The 20290-nt window shown below is 39.0% G+C and overlaps 1 protein-coding gene across 1 annotated transcript in view; it reads right to left on the minus strand.

Annotated features, from left to right (window-relative positions):
• Nucleotides 1-20290, minus strand: part of RYR2 (ryanodine receptor 2) — a 697569-nt gene that overhangs the window by 203143 nt on the left and 474136 nt on the right. Inside the window, exons 29-37 of the mRNA XM_054694896.1 lie at nucleotides 19030-19238; nucleotides 18208-18560; nucleotides 14662-14776; nucleotides 13686-13846; nucleotides 11714-11873; nucleotides 11274-11360; nucleotides 7947-8173; nucleotides 3969-4773; nucleotides 1587-1787 (exon numbers count right to left, since the gene is read on the minus strand). Coding sequence (XP_054550871.1) covers nucleotides 1587-1787; nucleotides 3969-4773; nucleotides 7947-8173; nucleotides 11274-11360; nucleotides 11714-11873; nucleotides 13686-13846; nucleotides 14662-14776; nucleotides 18208-18560; nucleotides 19030-19238 — 2318 coding nt within the window. The remainder of the gene's footprint in view (nucleotides 1-1586; nucleotides 1788-3968; nucleotides 4774-7946; nucleotides 8174-11273; nucleotides 11361-11713; nucleotides 11874-13685; nucleotides 13847-14661; nucleotides 14777-18207; nucleotides 18561-19029; nucleotides 19239-20290) is intronic.

Raw genomic sequence — 20290 nt, forward strand, 5'->3', positions numbered from 1 at the left:
ATTATCTATTGTCTTTTTTCTTTCAGGTTTTTCCTGGTTCTTGTTATGATGCGCAATATCTAATTAACACTTGGATACTGGAGTATTATGTTGTGCAACTTCTTGCCTCTTCAGATACTATCTAGCAAGAGAATGGTTCAGAGTGTCCCATTCTAGGTGGAATGAGAGTCTTCTTTGGACAAATAAAGGAGGGTGAATCTAGTATCTGCTAATAGGTTGAGAGATCCAGGTCCCCACTAGACATGTACTTATCCCTGGCTGAAAAGGGCAATAGTCCCTTGGTATTTATCCCCCACTGATACTTTGGCAGGCCTCATAACCACTTAGTAGAGATAAAGCCTCAGTTCCACTCTCTGTCAAGCACATTACTGTAGAGTCTGGAGAGAGTAGTGTTTGCTAGCTGGGCTAAGGGGTGGAGTTCAGTTAACAGTGGAGTTTGGCTGGAGTAGTGCAGTTATTACATAAAAGATTTCTGCCTTGATAGAAGACAGAGAATTTTCCTGGTCCTTTGGCTGAAAGACTTCTCTTGGGGGTCTATGCCCATTGGCTTTTCTGCTTCTCCAGTTTCTTTAACAAGAAGTCTGGGATAATTGAGGCCAAAAGAAAAACCAGGAAACTCACCACCTGTTCCAAAGTCTCTTTTCTTCTCTCTCTTTCAATCTATTTATAAGATCTTTTCTATTACATAAAAGGGTTAGAGTTGCACTTAGAAGGAAGAATAGGAAAAGACACATGTATTGCTTCTTTCCAGCTGCAGAAGTCTCCAAAAAGTAGTGTAATAAAATGAGTTAATCTCAGAGAGGTTGCATTTGTTCTCTGCTAAATGGATGCTGTTTAAAACAATAAATAAAATTCTCTGTCCCTTCCCTCAAATATATACATTCTGGTGAGAAAAATTAAATTATTTAATTAGTCCCTAAACAAATTCAGAGGTAGGTACCTTAGATTGAGAAGAAAATAGTAAGAATAAGATGAGATCTGTCATCTATAACTTTTGATCATCAAAGCTACATCATAGTAATTTCCCACACTTGAGTCCCACCTGAGGTAGTTTCCAAAAAACTCACATTCCCAGATTAGCTTATTCTTTAGTTTAGGCATGTGCCTTTGGTTCTGCTGCACCTTAAGGAGACCTGGGATTGGAGGTGAGCAACAAGAGGTGATAAGCTTTCCTACACGACTGATGGCAGTGTCATCTGGTTCTTCTAGGGAGGCACAGCATAGAAAGTGTCTAGCAGAAGGTACTAAGGGTGAAAAGTTCCTACTGGCTGAGTGATGCTGAATCAGCCAAAAAAAGACGTGCCTGCAGTTGGACATTGCTCCTATTTGCAGAACTTCAGAATCTGATACACTTGACTCCTCAAAAAGTCTATGATATACCTGATACCTTTTAATAAGTCTCTGATTTATTTAAACTAAGTAGATTCTTTAGCTAAAACTAAGACTACTGACTAGATAAACTTGGCTAGTTTAAAGAGAACAGGGACAAAAGATACTTGAAACTTATGACATAACTTTGCAATATATGGATCTTGAAAAACTTAAATCCAAATTAAAAAGGAAGAATTTTCAATTCATACTTGTACCTGTTCTTGAGGTGGTGACCTAAATTCCTTTGTTTTCCTGGCTGTGAGTGCAGCTGACATATTTAAGGCTTGCATAACTTCATTATATCGGAAGCGTTGATTGTCTTGGAGCTTAGCCACAAAGTCATCTGAAAAGGCCACAATGGCTTCTATCCGGTGCCGGACCTGGCAATCACAGAGGTACTGGAGCAGCAGGCACATCTAAGAAGATGATTACAAGGACAACAAATTTAATTTTGAAGCTTTAAATAGTTTATGGATATCATAAACTTGCCAACTTACTTGCCAACTCTTTTCCTTTACAAACAGATTCCTGATATTATGTAGGCAACATCATGCTTACTCCCCGAGGATGAAACATAAATGGTCTAGGCCTGATGACCAGTGCGGTCATTAGGTGGACCACATTGGTGGATACTTAACTGCTCTAGCCTCCGCTGTGACTTTAAGTGCTATGGTCAAGGAGCTCTATAGGTGAAGTTTGCCAGGTGTCTTTCGGGCAAGATTTTTCATCATAAATAACAAACTGAAAAATTCCCTTTTCAAAATGAGTATAAGTGGGTGATAACATAGTCATTGGAGGAAGAAAGAGGTACTACATCTTAGGATGAAAACCACAGACTGAGGATGACAGAAAGATATTAAAAACTGGGGTCCTGATGATATCATCACATTATGCTGATTGTAGAACTGACTACCTCCAGACTTTAGAATTAATTAAGTAGTTGTATTGCTTATTCATTAAATGGTTAATTGAAGTCAGAAGAATTTTAACTGATAGAATATGTTGACAGAATCATCACTACCAGAGAATGCTTTGCCCAAATTTAGGAGAAAAAGTTAATACAATTAATTCCAGTTGTAATAAAAACAATATAAATACATATCAGTATTAAAGAGGCTTTAAAACCTTATATGTACTATTCACAATATAGCCATTTCCACCAAAGTCTGGTTGGAAGTAGCCCTGGCATCCACCCCAGTGTGTGCAAGCATGACAGCACCCTAACTAAGAAGGCTCTCCATACCCCCTCATTTCTTCACACCAGTTATGTTGAGATTTTTAGTATAAAATTCCCCTGCTAAAATTATCTAATGCTTCAACTGAATTTAGAATGAAATTCAAAATCCATCACCTTGTTGGTTTTAGCAAATGGTTAGATTCTGTATAAACTGCCTGTTCTCTAGCTCACCTTTTTTGCCTTGCTGTTTCAGCTACAGCCATATTGGCTTTTTCCTACCTTAAGGCCTTAGCCATGCTTGATGCCCTTAAAGAAAAGCTCCTAGAACATATTTTCTGCTGCTTGTTCACACATGCAGAACTCAAGTTCATTAATCTGACCTTGGTTTGAGGGTCACCATCTTAGAGATGCTTTTATCACCTTTCTTACAGTAATCCAGTTGAGAGTGTTTTCCTTCTAATAATCCACTCTTTTCTATTACATTCATTTAATAAAATTAGCAATGAGGCATTTTAAAAAGAAATACATAAATAAGTGCATCTCCCTTCCCTACACCCTTGAGACTATCAGGTTCTGGAAGGCAGAACCCAAATCTGTTCCCTTCACACAGCACCAAACGCCTGGCTCAGAGGAAGACCTCATTCAAGGTTAACTAAGAGGTGAAAAGCAAGACATGTTTTAAAGATGCAAAGATCAAATTGATCTTACTGAACCAAAGTGGCATTAAGAAAGAATCCTTCAGGGATCTTGATGAGCACAAAGACAGAGATGTCTTTGACACCTTAGAAATACACAGGCAGGGAAGCAAAGTCTTTCTGGGTGAGAAGGGGAAACCAAGTGGTGTACAAATGTTGTAAGGCTGGTAAGGGTAGAGGTGAGGGTAGAAAAGGGAATAGAATGCCTTGTATTTCAGGCATTGCAACCAAATGTCAGAGAAATGCATCTGCAGAAACAAGAGAGATACAAGGAAATTGTTAATAAACAGGAGGAAGAAGAAGAGCTGGCAGGACAAAAGCCAATCTCATACTCCTTTCAGACACACACACACACACACACACACACACACACAAAGAAATATATGTATACACACAAACACACATGGGAACAAAAAGCAACATGCCAGGCTTGCAGATGTATGTGACAGACATGCACACAATGAAGGGAAGTGCCTTGACAAAAATATTAAATTTCTCTCATTAATTATTGTCAATTGATTCAATAGGAGAATTCATTAATTCCATTCTAAATGCAAGAAAAGTAGACTGACACATCCCAACACACAACGGGAGGTTAATTCATTTTGCGAAGAGCTATTGTACAGGGACAGAAAGAGAGAGAAAGAGAGAGGAACAAAAGCAAATTTCAATCCCTTAATACTGAACAATTTCAAAATCCACAAAATCTTTTTCTCACTACCCACCTGCAGTTTCACCGGCTCAGGCAGTTTCATCTGAAGCAGGCCTTCCTTGGGCCTCTTACCCCCTTTGATTTCTTCCTCCCCAGCTCCTTCTAGTTTGGCATCGTCCATGCCCAACTCTTTCTCCAGCACCTCACTCTCCTCCTCGGGACTGGCAGCCTCCTTGAACACACTGGGCTCAATCAACCGCAGGATGTGTTTCAGGTCCTCGTTGTGAAAGATCCCCATGATGAGGAGAGTATAGAAAAGCTTGATGAGAGGCACGAAGAGGAATTCAGTGGTCCCCCCAACCGGGTCCCGGGCATGGAGGCTGCCCTCTTTAACAGCTTCTGTCAGCATCTGTATGGTTTTGGCCTTTAGGATGTCCAGCGGGAACTCTGGACTATACTGGTAACATTCATGATTAATGCTTACAAAACTGGGGGAGGAAAACTGCATCCGTGGCCTGAGGGAGGTACTGAGGCCAATCCCTGGGAGACCATGCTTTTTGTTCTCACCAGGGAAAAGGGTGATGCTCTTTGTCTCCTCTGTCATGGGGACGATGAATTCATTGTTCATCATAAGTCTGGCAGTGGCATAAGAGCTCAGGTGGATGTCAATCAGTAGGTCGTAGTAGCCAGCCCGCAGCAAACCGGGCATGTACTTATTCTCGATGGCGTAGAGGAGCTGGGGTTCATCCACGTGGCTGCACAGGGCGTGGGCCACCCGGTGGTTCCCAAGAGCACAGACAGCTGAGTAGAGCCGGAGTGTGTGGTAGTGGAATTTCAGCAGTTCTTCTTGCTCTGTCAATTCTAGTATGTCAACAGATCTGTACAAGGGAAGAGGATCATGGTAGCAAGGTGAGGTGTGGAGCAATAAAAAAAATATTAATCAGAAAAGAAATCTAGCATAGAGATGACTAAGAAATAATAGCATTGAGTTAATAAGGAAAACATCCAAATAGAGGAGCCCCAGGGGACTTGAAAATGTATGCCCAGGAGGCCTGACCTCTTGCAAACCTGGATCTGAGAGATGGAGACTCAGCACAGTGAATGGGTGCCATATTTCAGGCCTCACTTATATTCTGCAGCCTCGGACTAGCTCCTGGGATCTAGGGATGGGGCTTAGCAGTCAGGTGAAGCTGTATAACAAGGAAAGCAGGTAGGTCTGGGGCCTCTTGCTTCAAGATTTGACTTGCAGACAGGGACTTGAGGAGACTTGGAAGGAGACACATGGGGGACAGGTATGCAGAGTCACTGGAAAGAGACATGTGGTGAGAGACACACGAGTGAGAGACACGTGGGGTGGCTGTCTCTGGCAGACAATGGCAGCTATTATGTTGATTTGTACTTTTGCATCACTCCTTTGCCCCAGACTTCTCTGGCCCCTTCCAACAGTTCTTGCTGTTCTCTGTCAGAAGGGACCTTGGACTTTTGGCCAATTTTCAGGTTGACCATTTGGCTGGTTATTTGCCCATGAAGAGAGAGATAATTTGGGGAGCTTGATTGGGAAACTATTATTAGGAATAGTCTTTCTTCTCTATGAACACTAACTCTATTATAGATACAACACACTGAGTCTTCTTACTTTGTCTTTATGTGGCAGATGGCAAAATCTGTTTTTAAATCATGCACCCCTTAAGTTTGGGGTCCCTGGGTACTCCTCAGTGGCAAACTCACAGGTATACAACCGCATATATCACCCTCATTAGTCCACTTTCCTGCTACCTGGAATTTAGGAAGCTTGGAAAGAAGTTGCCAGTATACTCACAGACATCAGCTGGACCCTGGTTTCAAGAGGACAATTTAGCAATGCCTTAATATGCAGGCATCCATCCCTTTTGCTTGCTTTTCCTTCCCCTCTTGCAAACTTTTACTAGTTTACCGCTATATTTTTCCCCCACACTGGAGCACTTACAATCTTGTTCCAGTGGTGTTTCCCAAATTTCCCCCAAGAAACCCAAATAAAAGCTTTGTTTCCACTTGCAGATAAAGTGCTGGCTCATTGTTCAAATATAGTTTAACACTATGTACCACCTAGATTTCAAAAATTATGAGTACATTTTCTTTTTGGTTTGTTTGTTTTCTATGACATGTTTAATGGAACTTAAAAATAAGTTCCAGATGTTTAACAAGCTTTCCCCCATGTAGAGTTTTATGTTGAAAGTTTCCAACCACTATAAATTGAGGCTCCATCCTTCCTCTCTCTCCAAAGTTCTGGACACCTATAATAGTTTGGGTCTCAATCTCCTTTAGAACTGGCACACTTTTTAGGAAATCTGCATCTCTTTTTTCTAACATGGACAGCCTGATTCAAGAAGCCAGAAAACTTTTACTTTGATTATGCTGACCTTGTCTCTGATCTATGATTAGTTATTAGCCTAACCAGCCAGAAGTAGGTGAACAGAGAGCTAACTTCTCTGACATTCCTCATAGACCTAAACAGATATCAGTGCTATCCTGGATTCCACTAGGTATGTACAGTTCATAAAACAGACATTGCAGTGACATTTTCATTTAGGAAAGTTCCTAATAGGAAATTGAGTTTGCACAGGGTTCTTAAGTTGGGTCATCTTGCTTCTGCCACACATCATGCCTTTTCATTCATAAAACCTTTAAAACATATCAGAACATGCTAAGGTATAGGCATTCCCTTTAGATAGAGTCAATTTTAAGAGCACACAATTCCTTTAGATGTGCTAATTTTTCCAAACTATTTAAATTACATAGATTGCCCATGGATGACGTGGCAGCATTAAAAGTAGACAATTGACAGATTCATAATCAATTCTTCTAGAAAGATGTCTTGGTAAGCCTAAGTTCATTAACATAGGGCTAATTATATGTTTTGTTTATTAATATTCATCCAGCACCTAGCCTACTACCAAGTAGGTGTTAAATAATTATTTGTGATTATTTATTATTAAGCTTTGTCACCATACTTAAGTAATAGTAAGAGTTTAATTTATCCTCTTATAGTTAAATAATTAAATATATTAAATTATATATCCATTCACATAGAAATTTCCTACAGGAAATTAGTATAAATTATAAATTACCATGGTAGGAGCATATGTTGGGTTTCTGATAATGACATACCAACATATTTAATTACAATCTTAAAATCGAAAGAGAATATTTTCCCTCCCAAAGGACAATTCCCTCCGAAATGCTGTGTTTCTGTTGTTGAGTATTTTTTCTTAAAAAAATCATTATTGGGGCCTCCCCGGTGGCGCCGCGGTTGACGGCTGGGTTGCAAAGCTGCCCGCAGCCTCTGCAGCACCAGTTCCATCCCCGGCTGCCAGCGAGGGTCCCACATGGCGCGCAGACCACTCCTGCTGCCCGCTGCTCCCCTCAGCAGTGTACTTCGGTCCTTCTGCCTGCTCTGCTCTCCCCTCTGGCTCTGGTGAATTCTCTCACCCTCCCGTGCTTCTGACTGTACCCAGTGCTTGTATAAATAAATAAATCTTAAAAAAAAATCATTATTGGATGCAAAATTCCAGTAAGACTTTACTCACATAAAAGATGTATAAAATTAAGGAGTGTGTGTGTGTTTGTGTATATCACTAATGCCTTAATATATTTTCAATTTTCTTTCATTAATGTCTCTGAGCCTGCTTTTCACGTCTGTCAAGTGAAGGGTTAAACAAAGCTCTCTATGATTCCACTTCTAATAACTTATCCTTCTGTGATAGTGCATTACTCTGCAGAGTGGTGATCAGACTGCAGTTGTTACTGCCTGAATCTTTACCTGCTCTTGCCATCATAAGTAAAATGAGTGAGGAATGAAGAAGTATACTATCATATCAGCTCTTCAACTCAGTATCATAATTTTGTTTCAGCAATGAAGTGGTGGAGAAATAGATTACAAATTAAAGTAGGCAAATGAATGAATTAGACATTTTTCAACCTTGTCTTGTTTCCCCAGAACCACCCCTGAATCCTTGGCAGTGGCCTAATTCAAAGGGTCCCCATCAGACAGTAAAGGAAGCACAGGTTTGACCTGTTCTCCTCCGGGATATGGAGAGACATGAATTGCAGAGGATCCAAACACTGCACCAGCCAGCCTTGGCGTTCACTGATCCGAGAGACATCCACCTTCAGGAACTGGTTGGGCATTCTGCTCCACAGGACATGTGATAGAAACTGCACATGGAGGCGTGGGGGACACTGTGGCACTGGGTTTTTATGCTCGCTCTTGAATAATCCTGCTGAGAGAGGCATCACGTTCTAGGGGGTGGGAGGCAGAAAAAAGAAATAATTTATAACTCCCCATGGGATTAATAAAGCAAAAACTAGAATCCTGCATGGGAAACATAATTGAAGAGCCACTTTATGTTGAGCAGAGCCATTATAAGAAATAGTAGAAACTGGTTGAAGGGTTCCTAAAAGGGCAAATGGGAAAAATATTAAGAGAAAAAATTACCTAAAATTTCAGGACAGGAAAAGAGGAAATGATTCTTTCCTATATACTCTACGGCACACTGAAAATCCAAGTGCCATCACATGTTCTTTATATTTCTTTACCAAGCTGGGCTCTCAGGGAAACCTAGCAATTCTTTAGCTGTTTTCAGGGTGAAATTTGCTGAGAAGTCACATCCACTTCTCTCTCTTTCTCTCTCTCTCTCCCTCCCTCCCTTCCGTTACCCACTCTATCCTTAAACCATTCCCTCATTCAGAGTGAGGTTTATCAGGTTTTAGTAAGCAGCAATACCAGAGAATCTGTACCTGACAAATAACCCTGGTTATAAAACAACAAAATAGAATTAATCAGGTATAAACAAACAATTTATTTTTCCTCTACCTTCCTCTACATCCAGTATTTATCTTTACCTTTAGTGTAGTCACAAAGACAGGTCTCTGCTTAGTGAAAATTTATTCATATCTGATCATTCCACACCCACCTGCCTCCTCTGAACCCTGTGAATGCAATTCTCTCATATTCCTGCATTACCTTCAGTCTCTCCCTCCTCTAAAGCCTTCTCTCCTGCATTCCTCAGGCTGCCTCAGCCTCTAACTACTCTCCTATTCTCTTAAGCTAATGGGAGAGAAAAGTCAGGCACTGTGTTTTAGATACTGAAAAAATATCAGTGGAAAAAGACAAACAAAAGTGCTGCCTTTACACACCTTCCAATTCTTTTAATTAGAGACAAAAAAATAAACAAAATCATTACAATTTGAAGAGTATTGGAAAAGAGATCCTGGAGTAAAAACCAAACTGGAAGAACCAGAATTCAAGGCAGCAATAATAAATAAGATCAGAATGGATGTCACTGAGAAGGGACATTTAAAGAAGGGAGAAGCAGCATATGGATATATGTAGGAGAAGGTGAAGTGGGGAATTTCTATGCGATGCTAAGCACTTGACAACCCAGCTTACTAGCAAGCTTGAGGAAGAGCTGAAGGTCATTGTGGCTGGAGAGGAGAGAGCCACAGCACACAAAGTCAGAGATGGATGGACCTTTTAGGATTTGAGAATTACCATAAGATGTCTAATTTTTGCATTCAAGAAGACTTAAGTGTCTAGGATTTCAAGTGGAATAACAAATATTTCAAATAAATGACAGTCCAGTTGCTGTATAATAAACAGCTGAACAAGGATAAATTAAAGAAACCCGACCAGGAGACTTAGAATAACGCAGATAAGATATGATGGTGATGGAGGGTGCGATCAGTTGGAGTGATGAGAAGCAGTGTCCTGAAGGTGGGGGATTTGCTGGGGGATGAAATTGGAATGCAGAATGGGTTAAAAAGGGGAAATCAAGGATGATTTTCCAAGATGTGAATCTGAGCAACTAGATTTGCTTTGAACTACCATGGAGAAGAATAGGTCATGCAGGTGAAGAGGAAGGGGTAGTAGTGGTCAGCAGTTCAGTTTTGGACATACTCAATTTGCAGTATCTATAAAATACCCAAATGGAAATGTCAAATAGTCCAATATATAAGTAAGCATTCTGAAAAACAACCACTTTGATATCAAATTTTATTTAAAAAAAAAAACACCCAAACTTGCTGTCTCCTCTCATTTTCAATTTTGAATTCACTATAATATAGTTTCTTCCATCCCTTTGCAGAAATTCTTCTGGCAAGGTCACTGAAATCTTTCTAATTAAATAGATTTCTTGAGTCCACATGGTGTTGGTCTTTTCATGGCAGCAGACAATCCCATTTTATGAAAGTCAAAAGTATTCATATGGTTTAAGTGTCATGCCAGGGTTGCCGAGCCACTATATTCATCTTGATATTTCCCAGCATCTCAATTTTCACAACTGCAAAATGCAATTCCTTTCCTTGAATTTCAACAAGCTCTTCTGTTTTTTGTATTAACATCCCCTGGTTACTCAAACTAAATAATTTAATATTTGCTTCTTCTGATTACCAGTATCCAATTGATCAACAAATCCTATTAATCCAATTCATTGTAAAGTTTTATTAGTTTCTGCTCTAAAATACCTTCTTGGTTGTCCCTCTCTCTCTCCATTGTCACTTTCAGGCTCTCAACCTCTTCCCCATGTAGACAATATCAAATTGTTGAATCCAAATTGTTACTGCCTGCTCTCATTCTTATGAGAGTAAATTCTATCTCCACAATACTCTCTCCATATTACCAACAACATATTTTTCCAAAACTGCTTTATGATGACCCATTCCCCTGCTTCAAAGTTCCATTGGATTGATACTGTCAATATAAGAGTTGCCAGCTTCTTAGAATGGCATTTAAACCTTTTTTTGAACTGGACTTGGTCTACCTTTTATCCAAATTAATCACCAGCAGTATTCTAGAAGGCATCTATCAGCACTTTGATGCTTACATAATTTTTTCTCTTACCCTCTATCTAGAATGCCTTTCCTAATAAGGTCCCTGAGAACTCCTGTTTAACAGTTAAGTATCAACTTAAATGTTATGTGCTCATTTAGTTTTACCTGAACCATCCATTCAATTTAGCTATTCTTCCACCCATGTTCCCAGAGTATTCTACCCATGCCATTATTCTAGCACTTACCATCATGTAGCATACTTCCAAGTATTTAAGCCCGTTCACTAGCTCATATGAGTTCAGATTACTGATCTCTATGTAATTTGGCCTTTTTAATTCCCATAAGCCTAGTTTTATTACATAGTATATTTATAATGACCAGACAGTAACCCCTTTTAATTAATAAGGTTCCCCTAGTGACTTGAAAGATTATAGAATTTTCAATCATGGCTACCTTTCTCTTAACGAATGATTTGCTTGATTAACATCAATACGAATAAAACACTGAATTTATTAAATAAAAAGTAAGTCCTAGCAAGCAACCCAAATATACTATCAGGAATGAGCCTTACCTTTATTCTTCCCAACTCAAACTGAAAAACATTGGGACTTGTAGCTTGTGCAAAAACTGCAGGAAACAATTTTGTACTTGGTTCCACCTGAAAAAAACAGATGCATTTAAAAATAATAGTAAAGGTAAGAACACAGGATTCTTATGTTCTTCGTACCAACACAGGCACACTTCTCACAAGGGGACCAGGGACCTTGCCTTGCACATCGACATCCTCTTTCAAAAATTATTTGGAGGATTTTATGTCATTACTATGAGACTGTTTTTGGAGGAATGTACTGTTTACTCACATGGGCTTCTGACACTATTATTCAAACGGGGGTAAAAAAATACATAACTCATTTCCTTTTTTTAATTTCTTCTAACTTCTAATTTCGTCTTTTCCTGTAAGGGAGAAAAATGGTTTTCCTCCCTAGAACAGGTGGCATCCGTGCGCCGTACCTGATAGTACGTGCTCAGTTCCTTGCCATTGGCAGTGAATGTGAGCAGCCCGCTGGCGGCGTCCACCACGCAGCCGATCTCCAGCCCGTTATTGTTGCGTCCTTGCCCCGGGCTCATGCTCTCGCCTGCACACACCATGTAGCAGTTGCTGCGTTTGATGCTGAATTTCAAAAGAACATTTTTATCTTTGTACAACCACAGATAAAACAGAAAGCATGTATATTTTGCAAACTAAACCTAAATTATGCTGCGCAAGCAACAAGCTCATGCTGTAATGGGAGAGGTGCACAATGGGCCCAATTCTGATTCTGAGCAAAAGGCCATTGACTTCAGTGGATATTCTGAATCAGGTCTGACATGTCTCTAAATTTCACACCTAGTAGAGACAGGTCTGCAAATTGGAATCAAGTAAGAACTGACCTACACCTTCCCTCCAAAAACTCAAACCAAACTGGACCTTTTTCTGAGGTTCAAAAAAGTTTAGCTACTAACTAATCATCCAAATTTGTAATTTTCATTCTCATAGTTATTTTTTTAACCACTCGTTCTGAGATGAGAAACATTCTTTTCCAAACACTATCGAAGTCCTTAGACCAATTCTAAATGATCTATCACAGATTCAGTGTGTCATAAATTTGGCCAAAATGATGCCTCTTTATGGCATCACAAATTTCCACAGATCTGTCATGAGAGACAGACTTAGCTACAGTGTGAACAAAATCAATGATCTCAACAACAAACCCCAACCTCAATTTCACCCTTATCTTAAACTTTACCAGAGAAGGTGACAAACATAGGTCATTTAAACTTCACCTCCTTCTCCATCACTGTTACTATACATCAAATGTATCAGACAAACAAAAAAGCTAACAGCAGGCAAACAGGAGGAATAGAAGAAAGCTGAGATAGTCAGTTTTTCAACAATCACAAGGCAATTGTGTTTCCTTGTACTACTTCCATAAGATTCAACAACCTGTTCCCTGGCCTATATTTCCTAGAGTAGAATCATCTAGCTGATATCCCATCTCTTTAGTGAGGTATGTTCTTCTATGACAGCCATTCATGGAAATCAAATGTGAACCCCCGGAATATTCCTGGAGACAGGTGGTTGGGGGTCCTCATACTGATGTAAATAAAACTCTTTCATTCAAGACTTTTTCTAGGCTCACTGTCTCAAGCTGAAGTTCATTACATTGCAAAGGTTACAATCTGAAGGCAGGAGAGTAAGCTTCCAGTCATCAAAAATGATGGTGCAGCTATAAAAGAAAAGCAAGGTTATGGCACACTCTTTCCATGAGACCTGTCACAGCAGATCAGAGAGGATGCATGGGCACAAAAGGTAGATGCAAATGGTCAGATCTTCTCTTGTCTTATTCTGCAAGGAAGATAGCCTTCTTCACTTTTTTGAAGGTTTGGTTTGAGTTTGGTTTGCTTTACAAATGAATAAGGATGGCACAGAAAGTGTAACTGACTTACCCAAAGCCACACAGCGAGTCAATGGCAAAGCTGAGGAAAGAACCCACTACTCCTCAGTCTGAGTTCAAATGTGTCCACCTGGTCTAAACTACTAGCCCATACTGTATGCACAGTTTTCTCCCCACCACATAACCAGTTCCCAAGATACATATCTGACTGTATGCTATATTTTTCACAATCACCCATCTCCAAGCCCTCAGCAAAGGTTAACAATAGGTAACCGAAGTTGTTCGTCTTGTATAATGTCACCTGAAGGAATATGATTATTACCCAAAACAGATGCACTGCTCTTACTTTACAATGTTTTTCACTTTTAATATATTCAGATGTCTAAATGGCTTGTGCAAGACACAAAAGGACACTGACATTAACATTTTGAATATAACAGTCCTATAAGTAAAAGATTATTCTGAATATGAAATTCAAGAAAAACAAAACACCTAGATTTATCAACATTTTTATCAGATTTTATGTAAAAAATTTAAGGAGAACCAACCTTTCGTGAACTTTTCCTTTTTCATCTCCTAGAGTAACGGTTACTGTTCGAACTCTGTCCAAGTCAAAGCCTGTGTCATATTGATGGAAATCTGAGGTAATCCAGCCCACCCAGACATTAGCAGGTTCTTGCCCCGGAAAGATTCTCACTGAGTAATAGTACTGTCAAGATAGCGAAACCAAGTGTTGGCAAAGTGGCAAGAACAAAGCTTTGATTTGTAGTATCTTTGAATTGCCTAACGATATATATTTCTTTGTTTAAAGTCATATGGCCTAATATAATGTTCTAGGTATGGAGGACTGACTGCAAAATGAGGACAGTCCTAAAACATAGATCCTCATTTAATCAGAAATAATTGGAAAAAGATAAAGGACTAACTACTATCTAAGCAAATATGCCAAAGCTTTTGAGGTTTTTTATACTCGCAAGTATGTGTGAATGTCATTCACCTCTCCTCTAGAGTATCTTTTGCCTTGTCCATTGCTAAGAGATATTGTGACACCTTAAAATCACTTTGGAATAGTTAAGATCCAATATATGAAAATCAATCATGGGGGTATTCTACAAGGGACATAATTATACATATTCCATTTGGTATTTTAGGAAGAAATGTTTTGAACACTTGAAGTGGCAGAAAGCAAAATGACTTCTAACAAAGTAGGATAAATGATCCTTTTCAGGCATATCAGTAAAATGAAGGAAATTATATTGACTTGGAAAAATTAAGTGGCAGACTGAATTTCTGCCAAGACATAAAACAGCATAACTCAGGATTAAGGGTATCCTTAAGGACAGTTCCCTTAAAAGAGTTCTCATATAGCATATTATACAAATGAATATTTCAAGTTTTCAGACCCTCAAATATGTGATTAGTTATTTTAAAATAAGCCAGCTAAACATGATGGCTCATAGTGAACTATCTGAAATGAAAAGCATAACTTGGTAGTGATAAATGACAAAAGCTGCAACCTCATACCGTGGACGTTTGCATCAAGTAATCATAGTCATCCCGATCATCAGCAAGGACATCTTCCGTGAGTCTTGCAGAATGGCTTGTGCTATAATCTGGTTTTGTTCTTCTAAGCAAAAATCTGAAATACATTAGAGCACTAGGAATAAGCAACATAAATGGCTTTGTCTACTTTAAACATGAATGATAATCAATTTTGTAAAGTAGTTTTAACCAGGCAGATTTTGCTTCCTAAATGACATCTGGTAATATCTAGAGATATTTCTGCTTGACACAGCATCTAGTGGGTGGCGGCCAGAGATGCTGCTCAATACTCTACAATGCACAGGGCACAAATAACGAATACCTATCTAACCAATGTTAATCATGCTGAGGTTGAGATATTCAAATTAAGTACAGTAACAAAAGCTAAAATATTGTCTTCTTGTCCACTAAAAAAAAATTCTTTAGAAAGAATGCCCTCTAAGTTTCAACCAAAAAAAAAAAAAATTAATATAGGCATCTTAAAACCTAACATAAGGGATTAGGTGTGGCACTCTGTAACTATCGGCAGCCACTGCAGCAACATCGTGCAGCAGATCTCTCCTGTCTAACCTACTGCTCCCCTCAGCAGTGTTTTTCAGTCAATCTGACTATTTTGCTCCCTACTCTGTCTCTAGTAAATCCTATTAACCCCCAACCCCACACCTCTGGCCTACACCTCAGTTCTTGTATGCATAAATAAATAAATCTTTAAAAAAAATCTAAACCTTTGCACTCCGAACCATTCTGGACATTGGCTACCAGGCACTCAAAGCTACTTTGTGGCAGAAACGAGCATTTACAGACCCTCGTATTATTTAGTATAATTTTGGAACCAAGTAATGTATTATAATGATATTGGACTTATATGAATTGGGTGACATGGAGGAATGTATATTTGCAAAAAAAACAATATTTTAATGTTTATAATTTTGTACAGTATGATAAGTTCTGTAACACTCCCCAATATGCATTGCAGGCTGACTAGTGCATGTTAGACATGTCTGTATAGAGGTCTATCTGCAGCTCATCTTCACTGCTACTTGTGTCATGAGACTCATTCGTGGTTGGACGCTTTGCCATTGTTCTAATAAAAAATATGAATAAATGCATGGGTTGAAAATTTCTAATTGTTATTACTAACTGACAAGATGATATTTACCAAAATAGCTTTCACCAAATAATTTATTCTCTAAGAAAAGAATCACTTTTCCGATTTTCTCCTCGTTAGATCTATGTGCACTGCTTGAAGTTTCAAACCAAAATGAGCTCAGCTTTGAAAATCTTTTCCTCCAGATGTAGACTTGTTTATTTGTAATTATATATCTCACTATACAGTGCGCACTATGTTCGAAAACCGACCTTTCTTCTACAAACTCCCCTTATCGCTCTTTTCAAGTGGCGTCGCGAAGGGCTCAGACCGTTGTGAGCACGCATCTCACGTTCTCGTCCAACACGAAACCCGCTGACATTTCTTGTATATATCTTAGTAATTTTACGATATTTTGATTTAATTTCTTGTGCCATTTCAAGATAAAACTTCAGGGAAACATGCATGTCTCAAAAAGTTGCATTGAAATAACTCAATTCTCCGTAATCATTAATAAATTGCAATGTCCCCTGAGAGGGGACATCTGAGTGATATGCTAGAATTCCGATGTCCCCTGAGAGGGGACAGCGGAGTGCAAAGGGCTAATTCTGGGCCTCCCCGAGTGTCGCAGCAGTTGAGCGCTGGGCTGCGAAGCTGCCCGCAGCCTCTGCAGCGCCAGTTATATCCCCAGCCACCGGCGAGGGTCCCACATGGCACGGAGACCCTTCCTGCCGCACCCACTGCTCCTCTCAGCAGTGTATTTCGTTAGTCTGTCTGTTCTGTTCCCCGTTCTGGCTCTGGTGAATTCTCTCATCCTCCTGCGCTTCTGACTATATGCAGTGCTTATATAAATAAATAAGTAAATCTTTAAAAAAAATCTAATTCTTACAAATCATACCGCTGATGAGGGGTTACTATCGAGAATATATAAAGAATTTCAATCATTCAACAAAAAAAGCTAACATCACTAAAAATCAGGGAAATGTAAATCAAAACCACAATAATATATCACTTCACATCCATTAGGCCTGTTACTATTTTTAAAAAAGTTATAAGCATTGAGAAGGCTATGGAGAAATTGGAAATCTCTGCACTGTCAGTAGGACAGTAAAATGGTGCAACTACTCAGAGAAACAATATGAAAGTTCCTCCAAAAACATAAAAACAGAACTACCAACAATCCCATTTCTGGATATATACCCAAAGAATTAAAAGTAGGATCTCAAAAAGATATTTGCCTACCCATGTTCATAACAGCACTAGTCACAATAGCTGAGCGGTGGAAACATCCCAGATGCCCATCAAAGGATGAATGAATGAGCAAGATATTGTATAATAACCATAACAGATCATTGTTCATCCCCAAAATGCAAAGGAAATTCAAGCTTCTGACAAATCTACAATGTGTTTGAACCTTGAGAACACTACATTAAATGAGAAGAGTCATCAGAAGACAAATGCTGTATGATTCCACTTACATCAAGTGTCTAAGTAAAGGTCTTAGAAACAAAAAGAATGTTGTCTGCCAGGGGTGAGAGGGTGGTGGACAAGGAGAGTTGTTAAACGGGTATAGCATTTCTTTTTATAAGATGAAAAAGTTCTGGAGATCTAATCCACAACAATGTCAATATATTTAACACTATTGAACTAGGTATCTAAAAATGGTGAATAGGGTAATTTTGTTGTAATGTGGATTATTTTTAATATTTTTTTAAAGATTTATTTATTTATTTATTTATTTATTTATTTATTTATTTATTTATTTATACAAGCACTGGGTACAGTCAGAAACGCGGGAGGGCGAGAGAATTCACCAGAGCTGGAGTGGGAAACAGAACAGGCAGACTGATGATACACTGCTGATGGGAGCAGCGGGTGGCAGGAGAGGTCTGCACCATGTGGGACCCAAGCCCGGTGGCCAGGAATTAAACGTTAAACCGGCACTGCAGAGGCTGCGGGCAGCTTTGTAACCCAGTGCTCAACCGCTGCACCACCGGGGAGGCCCTGTAATGTGGATTTTTTTAACACTTTTTTTAAAAGATTTCTTTATTTACCAAGAACCGGGGTACAGGCAAGATGTGCAGGAGAGTGAGAGGATTCACCAGAGACAGAGTGGGGAACAGAACAGGCAGACTGACTGAAATACACTGCTGAGGGGAGCAGCAGGCGAGACAGGACTACCAGCACCACCAGGGAGGCCCTGTAATATGGATTTTACCACCAAAAAAAAAAAAAAAGCCTAAAAAAGTAACTCTTGTGATAGATTATGTCTGTGGTTAAAAATAAAATGACAAACAGGTTGCTTTATTGTCTGTAGAATTCTTGGTATGTAAAGAAGGAGGAAGACAAACTGACATGGGGAAATGCCTTAACCACTACTGAAGCCCCTCGCCCTCACAGAATAAGGATATATTTAAAATCATTTTGCATGTATCACTGACCTTTGTTTGAGACGCGAAGGCTTTTCCTGAGCATAATCTTTGTGGTTATTAAACTCCGGTTTTGTAGCTTCTTTGTCTTTGTCAACTCGATCAGGTACAAGATGACCATGAGCTGTTTTCATTAGAACCTCAAAGTCAGAATCTGCATCATAATCTTCCAAATCATTCTTGGGCCCAAAAAGACCAGCACCAGGGAGGCCTCCTGCTGCAGTCTTGGAGAAGACCTCTGCACACTCGATGGGCATGCTTAGACGATAGAACATGATGTCCGTGCTGCTGTTCTGAGAGCCAAAAGACTTCTGCGTGATCTTTAAACATGGAGAACTATCTATGGTGCCGTCTATTCTGGTCACCTGGCAGATGAAGAAACAATCAATCAAATTCTAGCCATCATCACTTATTTCCTAATTCTAAAGATCCACTAACACATATTATTCCTGTAAAACCCCATACAGAGCCCACACGTCATCATTGTATTAATGAGATGATAAAACAAAGGGAGTGCAGTGTTACAGATATACTCAAAGATCTGATTCTGATTCAGATAGTGTTTTGGGAAATTCCTCTTATTGTTGTATATATTCATATTGAGCTCATATTATCTAAACAATAAAGTAATTAAATATTGTTATTCATTCCAATGGGCTACTTAAAATGAAACTAAAATCAGAGGCTAACCCTATTTTAGATTCCACTACTGTGTAACACATCAAGGTCATGATTTTAAGTGACAACAACTTCCAAGCAGGAACTCAACCATGTAAAGATATCTTCCCACCCCTGAGTTTTGGCAATGATCTGATTTTTAAAGATAAAGCAAACCTCAATATGTTCGTGGTTTGATGGAACTTGGAGAAACTGAGGAAGCCTCTTGCTTAGCCACATGGTAATATCCCTGTTTGTATTAACAGCAAATGGTTCATAGCCCTCTTGCAAGCCACAGATGGTAAAATATTTCAAAGTGCTGACATCCTTTCCAAAGTTCATCCTGCCCACTTGAGCCACTCCAAGGCTACATACAGGTATGAATCCTGGAAAGAAAAAAAAAATTCAAAATCTTAAGTATGATTAGTATGAGGTATTGTTTGTAGGGAGTTACCAAAAATACTGTTCCAGAATTCTTAAGGTAAAATTCTTGTCTTAAGGTGAAAACAGTAGTGAACTAAAGACACTACTGACATTAAGTGTTAAATGTAAGGGTCAGAAGACCAGTATTTGATCTTGGCATCATAATTTACTAAATGTGACCCCTAAGCCCCTAGTTACGTCTCTTCTCTCACCTTGGACTTCTGTAAAATAAGACAACTGCTCAGCAACTGCTCAGGCTCTTGGCGGATACAGGTATAGAAGAGCCCATCTCACAGCCTCCTAGCTCAGAAGTACATGTGACTCTCCTACTGTGGGAAAGTGAGAAAGAAGTCCCCAAAGGTGTTGTTTTCCATGTTCTAAAGAGCCTGAAGTGTTCAAATATGAGACACAGTCTCAGCTGTACATTTCTTTACACATAACTCAAAGTAACAAGGACTGGAGGCAACATTTTAAAACACTTTCATTCACTGATATCGGCTTTTGATGTTTAAAGAGAATTGTGCTGCTATTTTCTGGAATATACCTGATCTGAGCATGAAAAAATAAATATTCAGAAATAGTTGCTAAAATCCTACTGAACCTCTTTTGTCTCTTACTCTTTGATGCTCCTACCATTGTTGATTAAATAGGGCAATTTCTTCTAACCTAAATAATTAAGATATGAAATTAAAAAAGTAAATCAAAGTAAACAAGGAGCTAAATCAAAAGCAAGAACAATGAGCAACAGGGGAAAATCAAATACAATATTTCATAAGCTAATGTAATGTGTAGCAGCGTTAGTAAATCTTTTCCACTATTGAATAAAAAGGGGAAACTGTATTAATCCTGCTAATTGTTTCTTTGAATTCTTTGGAATCAAGTGCCTGTAGCAAATCGATGAGATAATGTTTTCCTTTGGTGGGGTTGTTTATGTTTGTGTATGTTTATCTTTTCTGTAATATTTTAAACAAAAGTTCAAGTATTGACACAATAAACAAGGTCAGTATTGGACTGC

Source organism: Talpa occidentalis, unplaced genomic scaffold (genome assembly GCF_014898055.3).
Source record: "Talpa occidentalis isolate TD23 unplaced genomic scaffold, MPIMG_talOcc4v2.1 talOcc4.14, whole genome shotgun sequence".
NCBI lineage: Eukaryota > Metazoa > Chordata > Mammalia > Eulipotyphla > Talpidae > Talpa > Talpa occidentalis.